This window comes from Conger conger, chromosome 19, assembly GCF_963514075.1.
Source record: "Conger conger chromosome 19, fConCon1.1, whole genome shotgun sequence".
Lineage (NCBI taxonomy): Eukaryota > Metazoa > Chordata > Actinopteri > Anguilliformes > Congridae > Conger > Conger conger.
The window spans coordinates 21,798,025-21,817,503 of NC_083778.1; the positions used below are offsets into that span (position 1 = coordinate 21,798,025).

The 19,479-nt window shown below is 47.2% G+C and overlaps 2 protein-coding genes across 2 annotated transcripts; both read right to left on the minus strand.

Moving 5' to 3' along the window:
- Positions 1–722: 722 nt before the first annotated feature.
- On the minus strand, positions 723–3,981 carry yeats4 (YEATS domain containing 4). The gene is made up of 7 exons (XM_061229587.1): positions 3,710–3,981; positions 3,286–3,405; positions 3,067–3,133; positions 2,726–2,820; positions 2,409–2,498; positions 2,066–2,153; positions 723–1,346 (listed from the first exon to the last, which is right to left on the minus strand). The coding sequence occupies exons 1-7, from the start codon at positions 3,758–3,760 to the stop codon at positions 1,177–1,179; spliced, it is 681 nt and encodes a 226-aa protein (XP_061085571.1). The 5' UTR covers positions 3,761–3,981; the 3' UTR covers positions 723–1,176.
- Positions 3,982–11,131: 7,150 nt separating this feature from the next.
- On the minus strand, positions 11,132–16,600 carry cradd (CASP2 and RIPK1 domain containing adaptor with death domain). The gene is made up of 2 exons (XM_061229740.1): positions 15,947–16,600; positions 11,132–11,989 (listed from the first exon to the last, which is right to left on the minus strand). Exons 1-2 carry the CDS (start codon positions 16,245–16,247, stop codon positions 11,694–11,696), a joined length of 597 nt encoding a protein of 198 aa, XP_061085724.1. The 5' UTR covers positions 16,248–16,600; the 3' UTR covers positions 11,132–11,693.
- Between the last annotated feature and the right edge of the window lie 2,879 nt (positions 16,601–19,479).

The following is a 19,479-nucleotide window of genomic DNA, read 5'->3' on the forward strand; positions in this document are numbered from 1 at the left end:
GAGTTTGTCATTTTTGCTGCAGGGAATCAACCCAATAACCTCTGGCAGTGCATAACTGCTTTTCTGTTTGTTTGTTTTTCATTATTATTCCAAAAAATAATAATAATGAACTTTTGTGTAACATGGCTAGGCACATTAGAAACAATCTGGTTCATGTTTTACTTTTTTGTCACCTCCTCAGGTGTCAAATACATTTTGTGTTTGTAATGTTTTGTGATTGTCATGCTCATGAACTGCTGTGATTTAGATTCTTTCCAGTGGGAATGTGGTTAAATTAATACTTTACATCTTCAAAAATAGCAGATTCATAAAATACATTAATGGGATATTTTTTGAGAGTTAACTTGGAATCCTAAATTGACAAGTCAAAGGCAGATTATTTATCTTGAAAAAAGAAATGTATTGGCTGAAATCAGTACAGAAATAAACGGTTACAAGGTGGGATGAGGTCTTCATTCCTTAAAAGCTGAATTTGAACAATCAGCATTTTGGTTTACTCATTTTTGAAAACTATTTCCCTCTAGTGGTGAGATGCACAAAGTGCCGTTCCTAGTTCTATTATCCTCTCCTGATAGACCCAGCAATTTTACCCTATAGTTGGTTGTCATTAGTCTATCCAACGGCCTTGTAAGCATTCAGATTCCAGCCAATATGTCCAGTATTATTTAAAAAGAAACTGCACTGAAAGTCCTCCAGTGACTAACTCCAGAAATGAACTAGTCTTTAAAAAAAAAAAAAAAAAGTTTTAATGGCAATTCATATCTTTTACATCTTAAGAGGAATTTAAGCAAAATCTATGTCCTACAGTATGTTCCTGTTGAACACCAGACAGTAAACATGAGCACACCCCACTCAGGACTTCAAGGCCAAATTGGTTTGTCCTCAATGTTATGAGAATAGGACTCAGGACTTTATGATAATAACCACAATCTGTTGTTCAGGCTTGAGCTCTGCATTTGCTGTTGGTGAATAAATAGATTTTGATGCCGTTTTACAAAATAAACTCACATTTTCTACCACATTTTCAACAAGTAAAAAAGTATTGGAAGCTAATAACTACCTACCATGAATATCACTAACAGTATTTAATGAATTGAGAAACTGTAAATGGGGCTTGCGTGAAAACTGCAAGCTGAAGCCTCCCGGTTCTCATGTCCCTTCCCAGCATGCAGTGCATCAGTGGTCCTTTAGCTGGTCCTCCTCCTCCAGCTTGCGGATCTCGTTCTTCAGGAAGTTGATGGTCTCCCGGCTGGCCTTCAGCCTCTCCTTCAGCTCCGTGATCTCCTGGCTGCTCTTCTTCTTGGCCAGATCCAGCTTCTCCCGCGTCTTCACCTCCAGCTCTGCGACTGCAACATGCCGCAGGGTCACGCCTCCTAACCAGCCTAACCAATCACCTCTCACACCCCTTACGGCCTAGCCAATCATCTTACAGCCCCAGCAATCATCTCTCACGTGCCCAGCAGCCTCACCAATCATCTCACACACCCCCAACAGCCTGCCCAATCATCTCTCACACCCCCAACAACCTAACCAATCATGTCACAGCCACAACACCCTAACCATCTGTTACACTCCTTATGGCCTAACCAATGATTTCATAGCCCCTACAGCCCCCTTCTCACCAATCATGTTCCATCCCAGCAACCTAAGCAATTATCTCTCATCTCCAAAAGCCTCCAAAAAGTGCCCTTCTCACAAATCACAACAATACTTGATAATATCACATTGGCTGGATAACTGCACTGGAAACAAAAATCTGGAACACGGATGCAGTGCAATTATCCAGCAAACTCAGTAATCGTGGAATGTGATACAGGTGCCCGTACAGCCAATGTGTTCATTGCTCATATCGCTCATTTGTCATTTCAGTCAGCTTGAAAGATATAGCACACGTATGCTTCACTAACTGACCGACTGCAGGTACATCGAGTCAAACTGATGCAAGTTCACAGCACAAAGAGGCGCCCCACAGACTGACCCAGGATCAGCTTCCACACAGTTAAGACTGCACTCCACATGCTGTACAGAGGCCAGACACTGATCCGGGATCAGCAGCAGCACTTACACTCGGTCTCGTGCTTGTAGGCGCCCAGCGTCAGCTGCCTGGAGGTGGTGAGCAGCTGCTGCATCATGGCTGTGGGGTCCTGGAAGATCTGAACAGCCCAAAACAAAACAGAGTGCACCCCGACAGAGCCCGTTTACTCTCAGTCCCCCCTCCTTGGCTCAAGATGAAAACATGCGACACTGTGAGAGTTGCGGACAAAACGCAGGCGTGTCCCAACACTCAAAACCAATGAAAATGTATCCTCCAATCCTTCCCTCGTCACCCCCTTCTCTTTGGGGGGAGGAGACGAGTGGAGGAAAGGAGGACGCATGCTCCGTGTATCGTGGCGCTCCCAGCACCTCACCATTTCATCATAGAACTCGGACACCACAGTCTTCTTGGGCATGGCGCTGGAGTCGGACTGGAACAGCTTCAGCAAGTGATACAGCGTAACCTGAACACAGAGACCAAGGCCGAGGAGACGTATTATGGATTCAACCGTTCATCCAATTATGTGTTTTAATCCTGACTGTTCCAACTCCACTGACAAGCAAGCAAGCAAGCAAGCACTCTCCCAGTCGAATGCTGAGTAATTAATTGATTCTTGATTACATTTTGTGTTCAGATTATATAAATAGAGCAGCATCCAGGAAGGATGCATTTCACAGAAAGGATACTCACTGGTCTCTCATTAGGATCAATGAAGAATATCTTGATAATGATCTCAAATTCACCCCATCCCGTCTCTGTGATCTCATATGGAGGCTTGGTGACAACTGCAGAGGAGATTCATCATGAGCACACACTCAGAAGACACACTTCACGCTAAATAATTTATCTGTTTGATTTCAACTGTACTGTACACATATATACACACAGCACACATTTTATTTGTAGTCATCCAAAACAAAACGGATGCAATCACTACCTGCAAAATACACAGAACTAATTTACTCCAGAAGCCCATACTTATACTTGGGGCAGTCGCCCCCTCTGGGACCGGAAACGACAGCCTGGCTCACCTCTTAATGGGTTTCCATAGCTTTCGTGGAGTTTGAACTGTATCTTCTTTACATAAGCGGACATGTCCTGAAACCAGAACACAGAGGTGATGCGACCAGGTGACAGCGCGTTTAACACGCACGAAGTGCTACAACATTTAGCAAACCAGTGATCATAATTTTGCTTTAGCACATGCAAGCGTAGTATAACTAGACTGAAGACAGGCTGAAATTGCACACCTCGTTTCTGTAGGGTTTCACGTATACTGTCCATTGATGAGTGTGCCCGTCCTCTTCACGTTTCTTCCCGAAATATCGAGCAACGTTGCCAAACACTATTGGTTTCACGATGGTGACGCCCTGTCAAATCAGACATGTAGCTAACTTGCATGAGAATATTTACACATCTCAAACAGTAAGCAAAAAGGTTTCAGCGGACAAAGACTCTGCTGTTTAGAAACGGTGACGTTAACCTAAGGGAGGTTCGCTAGGCAGTTGGCAAGCGTGCAACGTTCCACAGCATAATGTGAGGTTGGAATTAGATATTAAAACTCCATGAATCTCAAAACAAGCTCTGGAGGCTTAGGTATAAAATACACAACAAGTAAAACTAATATTTAGCCAGTTCGCAATCTTCGCTGATAATGTTGATCATTAAACTTACCTTTACTCGTCCCCCGGAATCTGGACCAAATTCAGACATCCTCTTAAACATAGTATTGTGAAAGGAATAAAATATGAAGTCGTATCCCCCTTATTGGCAGAATTCTATTGTTGTTTTCCACCAAATCGTTTCAATAAAATGGCCATCACAACGTTAATATGTGACTTTATATGATTACGTTCATCGTTCAAAACAATGCCCACGCAGAACGGAACTTTCTCCGGTCCTGCTGAGCAGCAAGTCCGGTGTGCAACACGGCACTGTTCCACCGACACACATGGGTTCCGCCCGGTGCTTTCTTGTGGCTACTGTAAATATTCTGTGAATACAAATTATATTGACATCACTTTAACAAATTAGTTGCTTGTGATAAAAAAGATAGGTGAGGTATAATCTACTGATAGATAAATTAATTTGGTGTGTGTGTGTGTGTGTGTGTGTGTGTGTGTGTGTGTGTGTGTGTGTGTGTGCGTGCGCGCACACACATGTGGGTGTTGTATGTTTCTGCTATTTGGTCAATTACAAATATGTTCCCTAGAGCAGGGATGTAAAACTCAAGTTGCTGTAGGTTTTTGTAGATTCCTTCCAATTTAAGCCAGTTTAAACCCTTGGAAACAATGTGTGTGTGTTCTTTAGCCAATGATTTAAGCACTAAGAGCTATGTATTATGCACTTATGTGCTGAAACACCAAAAACCTGCTGGCTGCTGCCATGTAGGACTGTAGTCTGACTCCCTGGTTGATCGCCTTTATCTCGACAAGACTTTAAACCCCGAACCCCTTTCCTGAATTTGCCTTGCCATGTTAAAAATCAACCAGGAGATGGCACTAAAGTATAAGCTATTGCATAAACGGTAGCCCAGATCCGCAATTTATTTCTTCTTAAAGAGGCACTTCAAACATCTCACTGTCGAAAGTGCTTGTTTTATTATTCAGATAAAAGGAGGTCCTTTTTCTGAAATGCTTCTTATAGAGACATACATTTCTATTAACACAAACAAAAAAAATCCCTTTATAATAAAAAGTTATGTGTTATGACTACGCAAGAAATCAACTGCCAAACTGCTGCAGTAATGTAGCTCCCATGTAATTTAACCATAGGGGAACAGCATGTTGTTTCTGTGTGATGTGAAATGGTGATGGTGAAACGTTTTTGCAAGAAAGAATGACCCTGCTTGTGCTTCACTAACTGACTGACCGATCCACTGCAGGTATGCCAGAGAGGGACATCAAGTCAAACTGATGCAAGTTCACAGCACAAAAGAGGCGCCCCACAGACTGACCCAGGATCAGCTTCCACACAGTTAAGACTGCACTCCACATGCTGTACAGAGGCCAGGCACTGATCCAGGATCAGCAGCAGCACTGTCTGGAGGTGGTGAACAGCTGCTGCATCATGGCTGTGGGGTCCTGGAAGATCTGAACAGCCCAAAACAAAACAAAGACTGAGTGCACCCCGACAGAGCCTGTTTACTCTCAGCCCCCCCTCATTGGCTCAAGAGGAAAACATGCGAAAACATGTTTCACCTTCCTGGATATATAACCACGCTTCATTACATTTGATTTTGTAGGTTCCAGCGCATATTTCAGCAAACAATAGTCTCATAAACGTGTACTCACTGTACACTGCTTGAGTGACTCATGCTCACCATTGAACATTGTAGAATGTACAGGTGTTCAGAAACAAAGGCTTTATCAGTTTGCGGGAAACCGCAAAGATGCGGTTTCCCTTGTTTTTCAGTGGGAAAACATGTCATTTGTTTTTTATCTTTACCATCATCATACAACCAACCAGCAAGGCCTTCTTTTCAGAAAGACAGGAAACCATCTGGCAAATTGCCATAGCACAATATTCATTTTGTTCATATAATTATAGTTTTTTGTTTCGGTGGCAATGGAAGCAATCGCTTGGCATTGCTTCGTGGGTTGCAATGAGGCGCAGCAGAAGGGTAGCAGACATCGCAAAAAAGCACTCAGAGCTGAGAGGTCTTCTTGCGGTTCTGACACAGCTGCTCTGTGCTAAACGTCTCCTGAACAGAGGCTGTTCCTCTCAGTGTGCTCTTCCTGCATGTCTCTGCTGTGCATTCTCTCCATGTTTGTCCTTAGAGAGAAGAGAAGGGAGCTTAGAATTATTTGCTTGGAATGTAATTTATATTTTTTGTTCAGGAGCTTTCTCTGGAGGGGAGTCCTTAAGTCCTGGAATACCTTAAGTTTCATAGAGAACAGACAGAAAGGCAGATACAGTATGGGATGTGTGCATACAAGCTCGGCCTGCAGACTTTTGACGAGGCACCTCTGTCTGAGACAGCTGGGTCATCGATTGAACACCACCAAAGACCGCTCTAGAGGTCACTCTCAAGTCTCTGGGGCGGCCTGTAGCGTAGTGGTTAAGGTAAAGGACTGGGATACGCAAGGTTGGTGGTTCTAATCCTGGTGTAGCCACAATAAGATCCACACAGCCGTTGGGCCCTTGAGCAAGGCCCTTAACCCTGCATTGCTCCAGGGGAGGATTGTCTCCTACTTAGTCTAATCAACTGTACGTCGCTCTGGATAAGAGCATCTGCCAAATGCCAATAATATAATGTAATGTAATGTACGACTTAAAGTAAAAACTCACAGACAGGGAAACCACCTGTTTATGCCGACATTCAACTAGGTCGCAATAAAATGGCGCTGTGGTGGAGTGGAGCTGCGGTGAGTGAAAAACCGCACTGAGAGCGAACAAGCGCATGCATGCGAGAGAGAGAGAGAAACACGTTCGTTATGAGACTGCGGTTATGGACTGGAAATATATTTTGTTCGAGCAAATTGTTCAAAGTTTTTTTTTTGGGGGTGTTGATCTTATCTACTGTAGACATTCAGCACTGCAACATGTAGCAACAAAAGTTAGAGAACCTCGTTCAAACAAAGTACATTTTAATTTAGAATTTCAAAGACAGAGAAAGAGACAGAAACGGTCTTAGATGACAAACTGACGTGACCACAGTTTGGACAAGACACTGACGAGGAAAGAGAGAGAGAGTGAAGCGGTGGAGGGAAATTCAGTCTCTAATCTGTAGGCCAGGGGTCTACAAACTACAAACTGGCCAGAGACCTTCTTCTTTCAGTCTGAACGACAGGCAAAAGCATCATTTCACATGCATCAAAACTATACAAGATGAGGTGAATGTTTTTTTGTCTGAGTGATCACTCCCTGGGCCAAGTCTACCTGGTCATGCATTATCAGCAACAATAAAAGCACTGACACTGTGAGTATATATAATCCCAGTGTTCCCAGCTGCAGTGTTCAGGTGCGGACATGTTCAGCTTTGTACTAGGTGCAGTGTTCAGGTGTTAAGGTGTGCCGTGTAGTACTAGGTGCAGTGTTCTGGTGCTAAGGTGTGCCGTGTAGTATTAGCTGCAGTGTTCTGGTGCTAAGGTGTGCCGTGTAGTACTAGGCGCACAGTGCGGTACGGTTGGACGGCGTCTCCGGGTAGGGTGAGGGTGTGAGGCACGTGATCCGATCCGATTGGCCGGCCGCCTTGGTGCTGTAATCAGCGTTCCTGGAAAGGAGCTCCCCTCCAGAGCCCTTCCGAGAATCCGCCTCCTGTAATCCTGAAGAAATTCCTCTGTCCACTGTTCCGCCCTGCCGTACTGTACCCAGGGACACACATGTGCACGTGCTGCACGAGCCTACGAGCACGCAGCTGGGGTAGCGTGTAGCGTGTGCGCGCGTGTGTGTGTGTGTCAGCATGCATGTGTCACAGAGAGACTCGCCCTCCCACTGCACTCTGGGTAATCACAGCTGCCCTTCCTGGAAAAAAAGTCAGAAAGAAATGGAATTATTTATGTTGATTCTACTCTCGATCCTGTGTGTGTGTGTGAGACAGAGAGAGAGAGTGTGCGTGCGCGTGAGAGACAGAGTGAGTCAGGATGAGTGTAAGCATTTGAGAAAATGAGTTTGTGTAAGAGAGAGAAAGTGCACAGCTAGGGAGGAACTGTATGCGTTTGTTAAACACAGGATGAATAAATATCCTCCTCACAGAGTGCTCCCCCCCATCTCGGGGATCAGCGAGACGTCTTACGCAATCGCTCCTCTTTCATCCCCCTCTCTCCACACCTCCCCAGGGTCCTCCTGGTCTATGCAGTCTAAAAATAGCACAAAAAATACCCCAGCAGATTATCAGCAGCTCCAGGACCTGCTGCTTCAGACCCGATGAGAGAAAGATGAAATGTTGGGTTTGTCATCTACTTTTTTGTGCTTCCTCATACTGACTACAGCCCCCTGCTGTGCCCCTGTGCTCAGTGGTGTGTGCCAGGAGGGGAAGGTTGGGCAGCATTGGCGAGAAAGCCACAGAGCAAGGGGTTGCGGGTACACATCCTAAGAAGAATGGAAATGTCCCGGATAAAGAGCCAAGAACACGGATCTGCTTTCCTGGAAAGATCAATGGTGAACCTACGACTGTACTGTATACACATAAATACACCCACACCACACACACACACACACACACACACACACACACACACACACATACACCCACACCACACAAACACACACACTCCCACCACACACACACACACACACACACACCACACAAACACACACACTCCCACCACACATACACGCATACACCCACACCACACACACACACACACACACATACATTCCTACCACAAGTGCACGCACACTCACACACACTCACACACACTCACAGCGTTCCGCACACACTCACACACACACACCACACACACATACACCCACACCACACAAACACACACACTCCCACCACACATACAAGCATACACCCACACCACACACACACACACACACACACATACACCCACACCACACAAACACACACACTCCCACCACACATACACGCATACACCCACACCACACACACACACACACACACACATACACACACACATACACCCACACCACACAAACACACACACTCCCACCACACATACACGCATACACCCACACCACACAAACACACACACACACACACACACATACACCACACAAACACACACACTCCCACCACACATACACGCATACATTCCTACCACAAGTGCACGCACACTCACACACACACACACTCACACACACTCACAGCGTTCCGCACACACTCACACACACACTCACACACACACACACTTGCACCCACACCACACAAACACACACACTCCCACCACACATACACCCACACCACACACACACACACACACTCCCACCACACATACACCCACACCACACACACACACACACACACATACATTCCTACCACAAGTGCACGCACACTCACACACACACACACACACACACTCACACACACACACACACACACACACACTCCCACACGCACACACACACACACACGCACAGCGTTCCGCACACACTCACACACACACACACACACACACACACACACTTGCACCTAGCACCCCCCTCTCTTACGCTCCCCTACGGGGCCCCAGAAGAGCCAAAAGCTTTTGTTCTCCCCCTGCTCTAAAATGGAGGAACCGGTTAAGACTTTTAATTAATCACTCAAGGAGAATGTCCACCCACCCCACAATGCACTGCTCTGTGACACAGTGCAGAAGGAATGGCTCTGTGTTTAACTGGGAAGGCGGAGAGACTGTACGTTTACCGCACACGTTCCAGATGAGTGACCACACACGGGCAGGCAGAGACCCGTTCTACTCTCTTGCGCTTCTGTTGTTAAACGGACCATCCCTAAAGAAATAGGAGCGCACTTAAAACGTTTAAAGCCTTCACTGATCAAGGGAGTATTATCCAACGCTGTTTTGGCAGGACCAAGAAGCAAAGCTCCACTTATAATCAGGGGCTTGGTGGCTCAGGAGACCCTCTCTCATCTGACCGGGGAGATCAGGAGTGCAGGGGGGGCAGGGAGGGCAGGGAGGGCAGGTGCGGGTCAGCAGTGTTGACTGCAAACAACTGCAGCTCAGGTCTTTGGGAGGGGGAGGACAACAGCTTTAGAGCAACTGGGCTGAGATGGAATGTCAAAGAAGGTCAGGGACAAGGGGGCTGCTGGGTAATACGGGGTCAAGCAAATCCATAATAATCCTCTCACAACATAATCTTTTTTTCTCTCTACTCCCTCTCCCTCTCTCTTTCTCTCTCTCTCTCTCCCTGTACTGGAGGTTTCAGTGCTCCTCCTTCACCACGCCCGGTTGTGATCTCTCCCCCCGGACCCCGACCCCGGTGCCTGGATTTGGGTCGGCGCTGTATGGAGGAGGAGTCAGGCCAGGTCAGGGTGTGTGCCAGGAGCGGGGCTGCCGGTGCGCCAGCCAAAAACGGTCTACAGGAACCAGAGACACAGTGCGTAATGGTCCCCCCCACACACTGTTATAATTAACCAGCTGAGCTGATAACAGTTCTGGGTAATCTCTCCTCTCTCAGATTCGCAGAAGCGCACGGCCGTAATCACACACACATATACACATACAGAAACATGCACACACAGACACGCACACGCACATATACACATACAGAAACCCGCACATACACACACACGCACATACACACACACACACACGCACGCGCACCCGCACACACACACCACACACACACACACACACGCACACCACACACACGCACCACACACACACACCACACGCACCACACACACACACACCACACGCACCACACACACACACGCACCACACACACACGCACCACACACACCACACACACCACACACACACGCACCACACACACACACACACACACACATGCACCACACACACACACACCACACACACACACACACCACACGCACCACACACACGCACCACACGCACCACACACACACACCACACACACACACACACAACCACACACACACCACACGCACCACACACACACACACACACCACACACACACGCACCACACACACACGCACCACACACACACACGCACACGCACACACACACACACACACAGCAGAGATCAGATAAGCGCCAGGGCGAGAGGGGGGCAGTGAGCAGGGGATCTGCAGGTCAGGCTGTAATAAGTCATCCATTGGGAAGTGACCTGCAGTTCACTGTATGACCAGCAAACAGCAGGGAACCAACGTAGCACTGTGGAGTAAACACACACACACACACACACACCATCAACACACACACGCACACGCGCACACACACACACACACACACACACAGAATCACACACACACAGAATCACACATACACACACACACAAACACAATCACCCCATACACATACATATAGACACACTATCATAGGCCATACACACACACACATGCACACACACACATACACACACACACACAAACACAATCACCCCATACACATACATATAGACACACTATCATAGGCCATACACACACACAAACACTATTGTATTAACTGGATGTAATCTGTTTTCCCATAAAAACACAAGGCATATATCATCCAAATTGAAAGTTTATTTCTAAAATAGTTTTTCAAATGTGAATTCCGGATGGGCATAATGAAAGGACACACTGGTTGAGTCTTGGTTGCGCCCGAAACAGCTGACTTGACTACTATTGAGATATACTGGAACTTGAGTCCACTGTCTGAGGAATTGTCTCTAAATGTAGTGTTTTGCCTCATTAACAACGTTCTCACCCAGTGTACTCATGGCCTGCATGCGGGAACGCACCACAGACTGAAACAGGCAGTGTATTCAGCAGCGTATTCAGTAGACAGCACATACTCTGAGGACACAGTACTTAGGAGGCTGTTCTGGACACGACAAATGTTTGTGCTCCCTCGTCCAGACAGGAAACAGCGTTTGAAACCAGCTTCACATCCGTGTCCATACTCTGCGCTTTGATTGCACACTCGGGAGAGACAGGGTTCTGTGGGGTGAAGCCAGGCGGGATGTAGGGGCGGAGCCAGGCGGTCTGTAGGGTCCTCCTGGATTGGAGCAGTGTCTTGCCTGACCCTTCAGATCAGAGGAGTAGAGCGGTAGACCCCCTCCCTCTTAGCGGAACACCTCCTCCAGCACGGAGGCGTGCACCTGGGCGGCCTGCAGACTCTGCAGCAGCTGCTGGACGGTGGCCCCCCGCCCGCCGGACTGCCTCCACGCGATCAGGCCGGCCAGCACCTGGCTCTGCAGGCTGTGTGGGTGGTTGGCCCGGCAGCGGAACAGCTGACCCGCCGACACGCCCAGGTCCAGCAGCACAGACTCCCACTCGGGCCCCAGCCGGCCCGACAGCCGGTTCAGCTCCTGGTCCGACGGGACCTTCCGGAGGGTCTCCTCCGAAATCCGGCACACCTCTGCGGGACAGGAGAGTCAGAGCAGGTCACAAAAAATGTCATATTTTAGCAATATTAGCAATTCACACAGCAAATGTTGGTTTCTGCGGTGCTTTCTATGGTCGGGGAGGGGAGGGGATACCGTTTCTTGGATCAGTGGGCTGATGGTTTCTCTGTATATTATTTTGGTGTGAGGGATTCTGGAAGACTTCAGGATGTCTTCATATTCCAGATAACTCGGATATTGTTGCCACTGGTTTGGCGTCAACCTTTTCCAGGCTCCAATCTGTTTCATGAGCCCGGCCCCCTTTTTAAAATGACCTTTTATTTCTACTTTCAGCCGTTTTCTACCGTGAGAACAGAAAGAGATGAGTGGAGTGGAGGGGAGCGATGACAGCACAAATCAGGTAATGGGGGAGAATGACAGATAATCACGCCTTGTTCGTATATCCAGCCCATTACTCCGACCAACTCGGACTGTAAAACTACCATGTTTGCACAAAGAGCACTGCTGTGGTTTCTAGGGCTGCAGTAAATGTCCGTTAAATGAAATTAAAGTGAAAGAACGTAAAAGAGACAGGACTGTTTCACTGCAAACTAGAAAAATCCTTGAGAAAGTGTTTCTTGAACCCTTGCCACGGAGATTTCCGCTCTGACAAAGGAAGGAATCCCACGGTCGAAAGAAGGACAAACACACACGCACCACAGTGGGCCCCTGTTTTCTACAGCATGAGGAATTCAACGAAAAAGGGATTTGCGGAAAAACTAAAATGTATTATGTTATTATGAGGAGAACCAGACAATGGGAGACAGCTAACTAGCGGCCCGAGAAGAGGCTTCCAGTAGGGGGGGGAATGGAGATCGGTGGGAAAAACATTACACTCTTCTAGGAACTGTACACAATGAAACTCAGCAGTGTTATTTAACCATCAATCTCCATTGTCACATGTGCACATTTCAATAAACAAGAAAGAAAAACAAGACCATTAGGAAAAGGCCATTGGCTTGCAGGTACGGGATAAACAACATGAAACAGATGGAGGATAATGGGGTGTCCAGAACAAGCCAAGTAACATTCTCTGACCCTCCCCCTCACGCCCCGCCCACTGGCCTGCTGTCCTGCTGCTCCATGATTAAATATGTGTTCTTTAAAAAAACTCCTCTCTGCCCTACCCTCTGGCAGTCTGTCCAACTTTAGTTTGGCCGCACTGATTTGTTTTTGTGCATGGGAGAGAGAGATATTAAGAGGAGGAGAGAGAGGCAGACAGTGAGAGAGAGAAATTAAGAGGAGGAGAGAGATAGACAGAGTAACAGATAGATACAGGGGAGGGAGAGAGAGAGTAACAGAGAGGGAGAGAGAATATTAATGAGTGAATGTGTAGAGCCCGTGTGTGGGGGGGGGGGTCTGGCTCAGCCCCCGTTGCCATGGCCGAACTCTGGGAGACGTCATGTTTCACAGAGCGCGCACAGGAAGCCACTTCCCTGCCAAGATTCCTGGAAAGCAGAGCGAGCAATGGGGAGCTGGCTGCCGCCGGAAAACAGCAGCAAACAGCCCGTCCGCAGGGCTTTTAACAGGCAGTATGCACGGCTTTTAACAGCCTGCTATCTCATGGCTAACCGCTGAAGCTACGCAGCCATACCACCCTGCACCCTTCTCATGGCTAACCGCTGAAGCTAAGCAGCCATACCACCCTGTACCCTTCTCATGGCTAACCGCTGAAGCTAAGCAGCCATACCACCCCGTACCCTTCTCATGGCTAACCGCTGAAGCTAAGCAGCCATACCACCCTGTACCCTTCTCATGGCTAACAGCTGAAGCTCAGCAGCCATACCACCCTGTACCCTTCTCATGGCTAACCGCTGAAGCTACGCAGCCATGCCACCCTGTACCCTTCTCATGGCTAACCGCTGAAGCTAAGCAGCCATACCACCCTGTACCCTTCTCATGGCTAACCGCTGAAGCTAAGCAGCCATACCACCCTGTACCCTTCTCATGGCTAACTGCTGAAGCTAAGCAGCCATACCCCCCTGTACCCTTCTCATGGCTAACAGCTGAAGCTAAGCAGCCACACCACCCTGTACCCTTCTCATGGCTAACCGCTGAAGCTAAGCAGCCACACCACCCTGTACCCTTCTCATGGCTAACAGCTGAAGCTAAGCAGCCATACCACTCTGCACACTTCTCATGGCTAACCGCTGAAGCTAAGCAGCCATACCACTCTGCACACTTCTCATGGCTAACCGCTGAAGCTAAGCAGCCACACCACCCTGTACCCTTCTCATGACTAACCACTGAAGCTAAGCAGCCATACCACCCTGTACCCTTCTCATGGCTAACCGCTGAAGCTAAGCAGCCATACCACTCTGCACACTTCTCATGGCTAACCGCTGAAGCTAAGCAGCCATACCACCCTGTACCCTTCTCATGGCTAACCGCTGAAGCTAAGCAGCCACACCACCCTGTACCCTTCTTATGGCTAACAGCTGAAGCTAAGCAGCCATATCACCCTGTACCCTTCTCATGGCTAACCGCTGAAGCTAAGCAGCCATACCACTCTGCACACTTCTCATGGCTAACCGCTGAAGCTAAGCAGCCATACCACCCTGTACCCTTCTCATGGCTAACCGCTGAAGCTAAGCAGCCACACCACCCTGTACCCTTCTCATGGCTAACAGCTGAAGCTAAGCAGCCATACCACCCTGCACCCTTCTCATGGCTAACCGCTGAAGCTAAGCAGCCATACCACCCTGTACCCTTCTCATGGCTAACCGCTGAAGCTAAGCAGCCATACCACCCTGTACCCTTCTCATGGCTAACCGCTGAAGCTACGCAGCCATACCCCCCAATCCCCTGCCTTCTCCAGTCCCTAGATCATCATTTGAAAAGAGTTCTCAGTTTACCACCCTAGGCACTTTGCTTGTCAGGCTAATAACGTGATGGTATGTATGCGTTACATCAGGGGAAGGCAACCCTGGTCCTCGGGCGAATGCCAGAGATGTATACACAGGGCGGCCTGTAGCGCAGTGGTTAAGGCGCATGACTGGGTTGGTGGTTCGCATGACTGGGTCGGTGGTTCGATCCCCGGTGTAGCCACAATAAGATCTGCACAGCCGTTGGGCCCTTGAGCAAGGCCCTTAACCCTGCATTGAGGAGGGTGGATTGTCTCCTACTTAGTCTAATCAACTGTAAATGGCTTTGGACAAAGGCGTCAGCCAAATTACATGTAATGTAATGTAATGTAATAATCAAATTATATTCAGGCTCAGACATTTAATCATCTGTCAAACCCGTGTTATCGAGCCCAGATGGAACAAAAATCTGTATGCTAGTGTGTGGTTTCGAACACAGCCTAAATCTGTTTACTGTCCCAAGGAAGCAAGCTGTGTACCTGCCCTGTACGCCCTCATGACACTACACATAGACTTTTTGTGTCTCTGTTCTTTTATTTCAGAAGGAATCCGTATGGATATGTGGAGGTAATAGACAGATTCTGTACGGATTTCTGGTCGAAAATATGGAATCAATATTTTCTAATCTGAAGCAAATCTGTGCTCAATTGTCACAGAAATGATTTAGATCCTCTTTTGTAAGCACAATCACACACAACGGGCCAGGCAGAAACAAGTCACTCTTTACAGAAGATATCCTTAATCTTCATGCGTCAGCAGTGTGTATGGCAACAGAGAACATTTTCTATATGATATAGTATTCTGGCAAATTGATAATATATTCATGAATTAATGAGCCTGGACCTGGAATGCCTAAAACAGCAATGCATTAAGAGTACCGCTTTGCAAACCCCTTTCCCCTTTGCAAACGGAACAGAAGCACCATCGTATTTCAGCTCGGTCTCTCCTGAAATACACAGCCGTGACTTGATACTCTAATGAGATTTGCACATGATGAGACTCTAACTGGACTAATATATAACCGTTCGCAGCTAAATTAAACCTGCGCGAGGTCGCGTGTCACCTCACCTGTCGGATCCCGTTCTGTGGATGCTCGAAGCTCCTGACGCAACCTCTCAGCCACCCACAAGAACTCCTCCTCCAAAGACTTCAGAAAGGTTCCGAAAGCATGAGGACCTCGCGTCGGAAGAATGTCCAGCAGCCTCAAAGTCCTCCTCTTGCTGGTCGTCTGAGCCTGGATCTCCTCGACGTGGCTCTCTGTTAAAATGTTCTCTTGGTATAGGTAATGAACCACTGTGTCGTCAATTAAAATCTGATTCGACAGAAACAGCCTGTGCGTTCTAAGGAAATCCTTATGCGTCGGCTCCATATTTACAATAGCAGGAAACCCACTGCATGATCTGTAAGCTTGCTAGCTACAGTTAAGATTCATAGCGAAGCAACGTTATCTATTCAGCTTCGGCAATAATCAACAAGTTATAACGTTCTTCTACACGTGTGCGATTGCTGTACAGCCGTAATACAGTCATGCCAATATCATAACCTAGATAGGCGAGAACATCTTAGCTTGCTACACTCCTAAAAACTGACAAAACTTTGCCACAGACCAAAAAATAATCAAAAATATTTTACCCCCAAAGCAGCTAAAAAAATTGTAATGACTTCCCCATTGTTACACATCTGCCTTCCGTACAGAAACAAACCCCAAACGGAACGAATGGTTTGCAATGTAGTTATTCATGTATTTTACCTCATAGTTTTCATTATTATTAATGACTTAAGTCGGGCAAGCAGCTGTTGTTGACAGGGACGAATGTAAGAAATGTTTGTCAGAGCCAACTGGCCAAGTGCAGCAGATCTCTAAAGCGGGATCAAGTTATCCCGACCTCTATAACGTGATCATTTCAGGCAATGAAATCGATGCTGTCGGCTCAGCGCCTGAAATAGTCCATACTATGCATCCATGTCCGTGGGTCGGAAAAGGAAAATGCTGTCATGTACACAATTAGCTATCAGTTAAAACTGATGTAGCGTAAAGTGTGAAAAGGACACAGAGTCAGAAGAGTACAGCAGATCTGTGCGCGAGCAGTATCCTGTCGGGAGGATCCCACAATTTGTGTACAGGTGAGTCACATCGTGGAATCACGATATGCCAGTTTGAACCAGGGAGCAGTTTTTCCTAAGGTAATTAAAGGATTTGTCAAATAATGTGTATCTATCCCACCCTCCTTTCGGGCTTGAGGAGCCAGTCAACCATAACCTATTGCACTGTTACAGCGAGGTCTTTATGCAGCAATTTGGTGCAACAAACACAGAACATAAATTGGATATTATTGTATATCAATATACACTCAGTGAGCACTTCATGAGGTATTTATGATTTTTTTTTTTTTTTACTTATTAGTCTTTTGCTGCTGTAGCCTATACACGTAGAGCCTATCAATACGTTGTGTCTTCAGAGATACCCTTCGGCATACCGCTGTTGTAATGTGCGGTTATTTGCGTTACCTTCTGGTCACCTTCCTGTCAGCTTCGACCAGTCTGGCCCTTCTCCTCTGATCTCTCAATAGCAAGGTATTTTGCCCACAGAACTGCTGCTCACTGGATGCTTTTTGTTTTTTTGCACCAGTCTCTGCAATCAGTGTACAGGTGTTCCTAATAAAGTGCTCAGTGAGTGTACTGTGTCAGCTATCAGGAAATACAAATGTCAGTTTCAGGGAAATATACGACCTTTAAGACTTATTTTAGCCACACAAGTTGTCCTTTTTTGTCCATTTCTGCTTTTGAATCTGAGGACAGCTGTTCCAATATAATTACTCCTTCTGTAATAAGCAGCATCCTGCAGGGGTTAAAGTAAATACCAGTCTGGTGAAACTGGGGACGATACATTAGGTGCTGATTATCAGTCCCATAATTAAACTGTAAATAGAGTTTGTACACATCAGTGCCTGTCACCATTGTATGATTAAGATCTCTTAATCAGTTCCATTCACTCCCATTCTGATTGTCATTTCTTTCCTCTGGTTATTCTAATTTCCATGGCAACAGCCATGGCTTATTTGAGTTTATAAGGCTTGATTTTTATTTTTATTTTTACTGGAGGAATTGCTAACTCATAGAGGCATATTGGCAACACCAGGGCAGTGCACCTGTGGGCTTTAGATTAAAAGCTCTGGACGGTCAACACCTCAAGCACGAACCGGCCACTCTCGGGGTCCGGGCATGACCCGCGGTCACATGACCCCAGCTCACTCCGCTGACCCTCGCCTGCACTCTGGCCTGAGTCTGAACCGCTAATGCAGACCAGCCGCAGGAGGCCGTTTTCACGTAATTAACGCCGACACTTAACACAGATGTCTCCACGGCAACATACGTTCAGCCCCCCCGAGTGCTCTGGCCCCATTGTAGAGCAGGCCAAAAGACCAGCACAGGTCACATCAGCCCTTCACCACACACACCTTTACCTCTGCTATGTGGTGTGCCACTAATTTGTTGTTCAAGGAGCGCCCCATCCAGACAAGCGCAACGGGCAAATGTCCCTGATACACGCTGGGCCTTGCTCGTCGAGGCATGAGCACACATTACAGCGCTACACCCCTGACCAGAGTGACACTGCCCCGCTGCATGGGGACGTGGTTGAGTGGTACACGAATGTGACCTTCTTCTGAGTAATGACCTCACAGGGGCGGAGCACTTCAATCAAACACGACCGGCGGCCTGTCACACATTAACCCAGGGTCGTGGACAGAGGCTGTTTATAGAGACGGTCCTCATATGACCGTCTCCCAATATCAACACTCATCACGCACGTGTAACCCTGGGGAGTGCCGCAAACATAACCACAACACAACACAACTTAACCAAAACGCAACACAACTTAACCACAACACAACACAACTTAACCACAACACAACACAACTTAACCAAAACGCAACACAACTTAACCACAACACAACACAACTTAACCACAACACAACTTAACCAAAAAACAACACAACTTAACCAAAACACAACACAACTTAACCAAAACGCAACACAACTTAACCACAACACAACACAACTTAACCGCAACACAACTTAACCGCAACACAACACAACTTAACCAAAACACAACACAACTTAACCAAAACACAACACAACTTAAACGCAACGCAACACAACTTAACCGCAACACAACACAACTTAACCACAACACAACTCAATGTTTGGCAGCGAGACGCTGCAGGTGTCGCGTTTGAGATGAGGTGGAATCAGAGCAGAGCCGTTGTGTTGCAGTTGCCAAGCACACCTTAATTTGGTTGGTGGAGCCAACATTCCTGCCCCCATACCACACCCCGGAAAGGCTGTGAGACACCGCAGAACCGTTCGGCGCGAACTTATCCAACAGGCAAAAACACTTCTGATTCAGTCGGCAAACCTGCTAGCAGTGTCCCACCCAAGAGGTGTGTGTGAGAATGGTAACCCTATCACGTATAATGCAACGGTTTCTGTGTAACACGGAACTGGAGGCCAAAACTACAGCCCACACCATGAAAACCCCAATGATATTTGACACTGGTTTGTTTTTCAAGTTTGTTCGTACATCAGATTAAACTGAAACC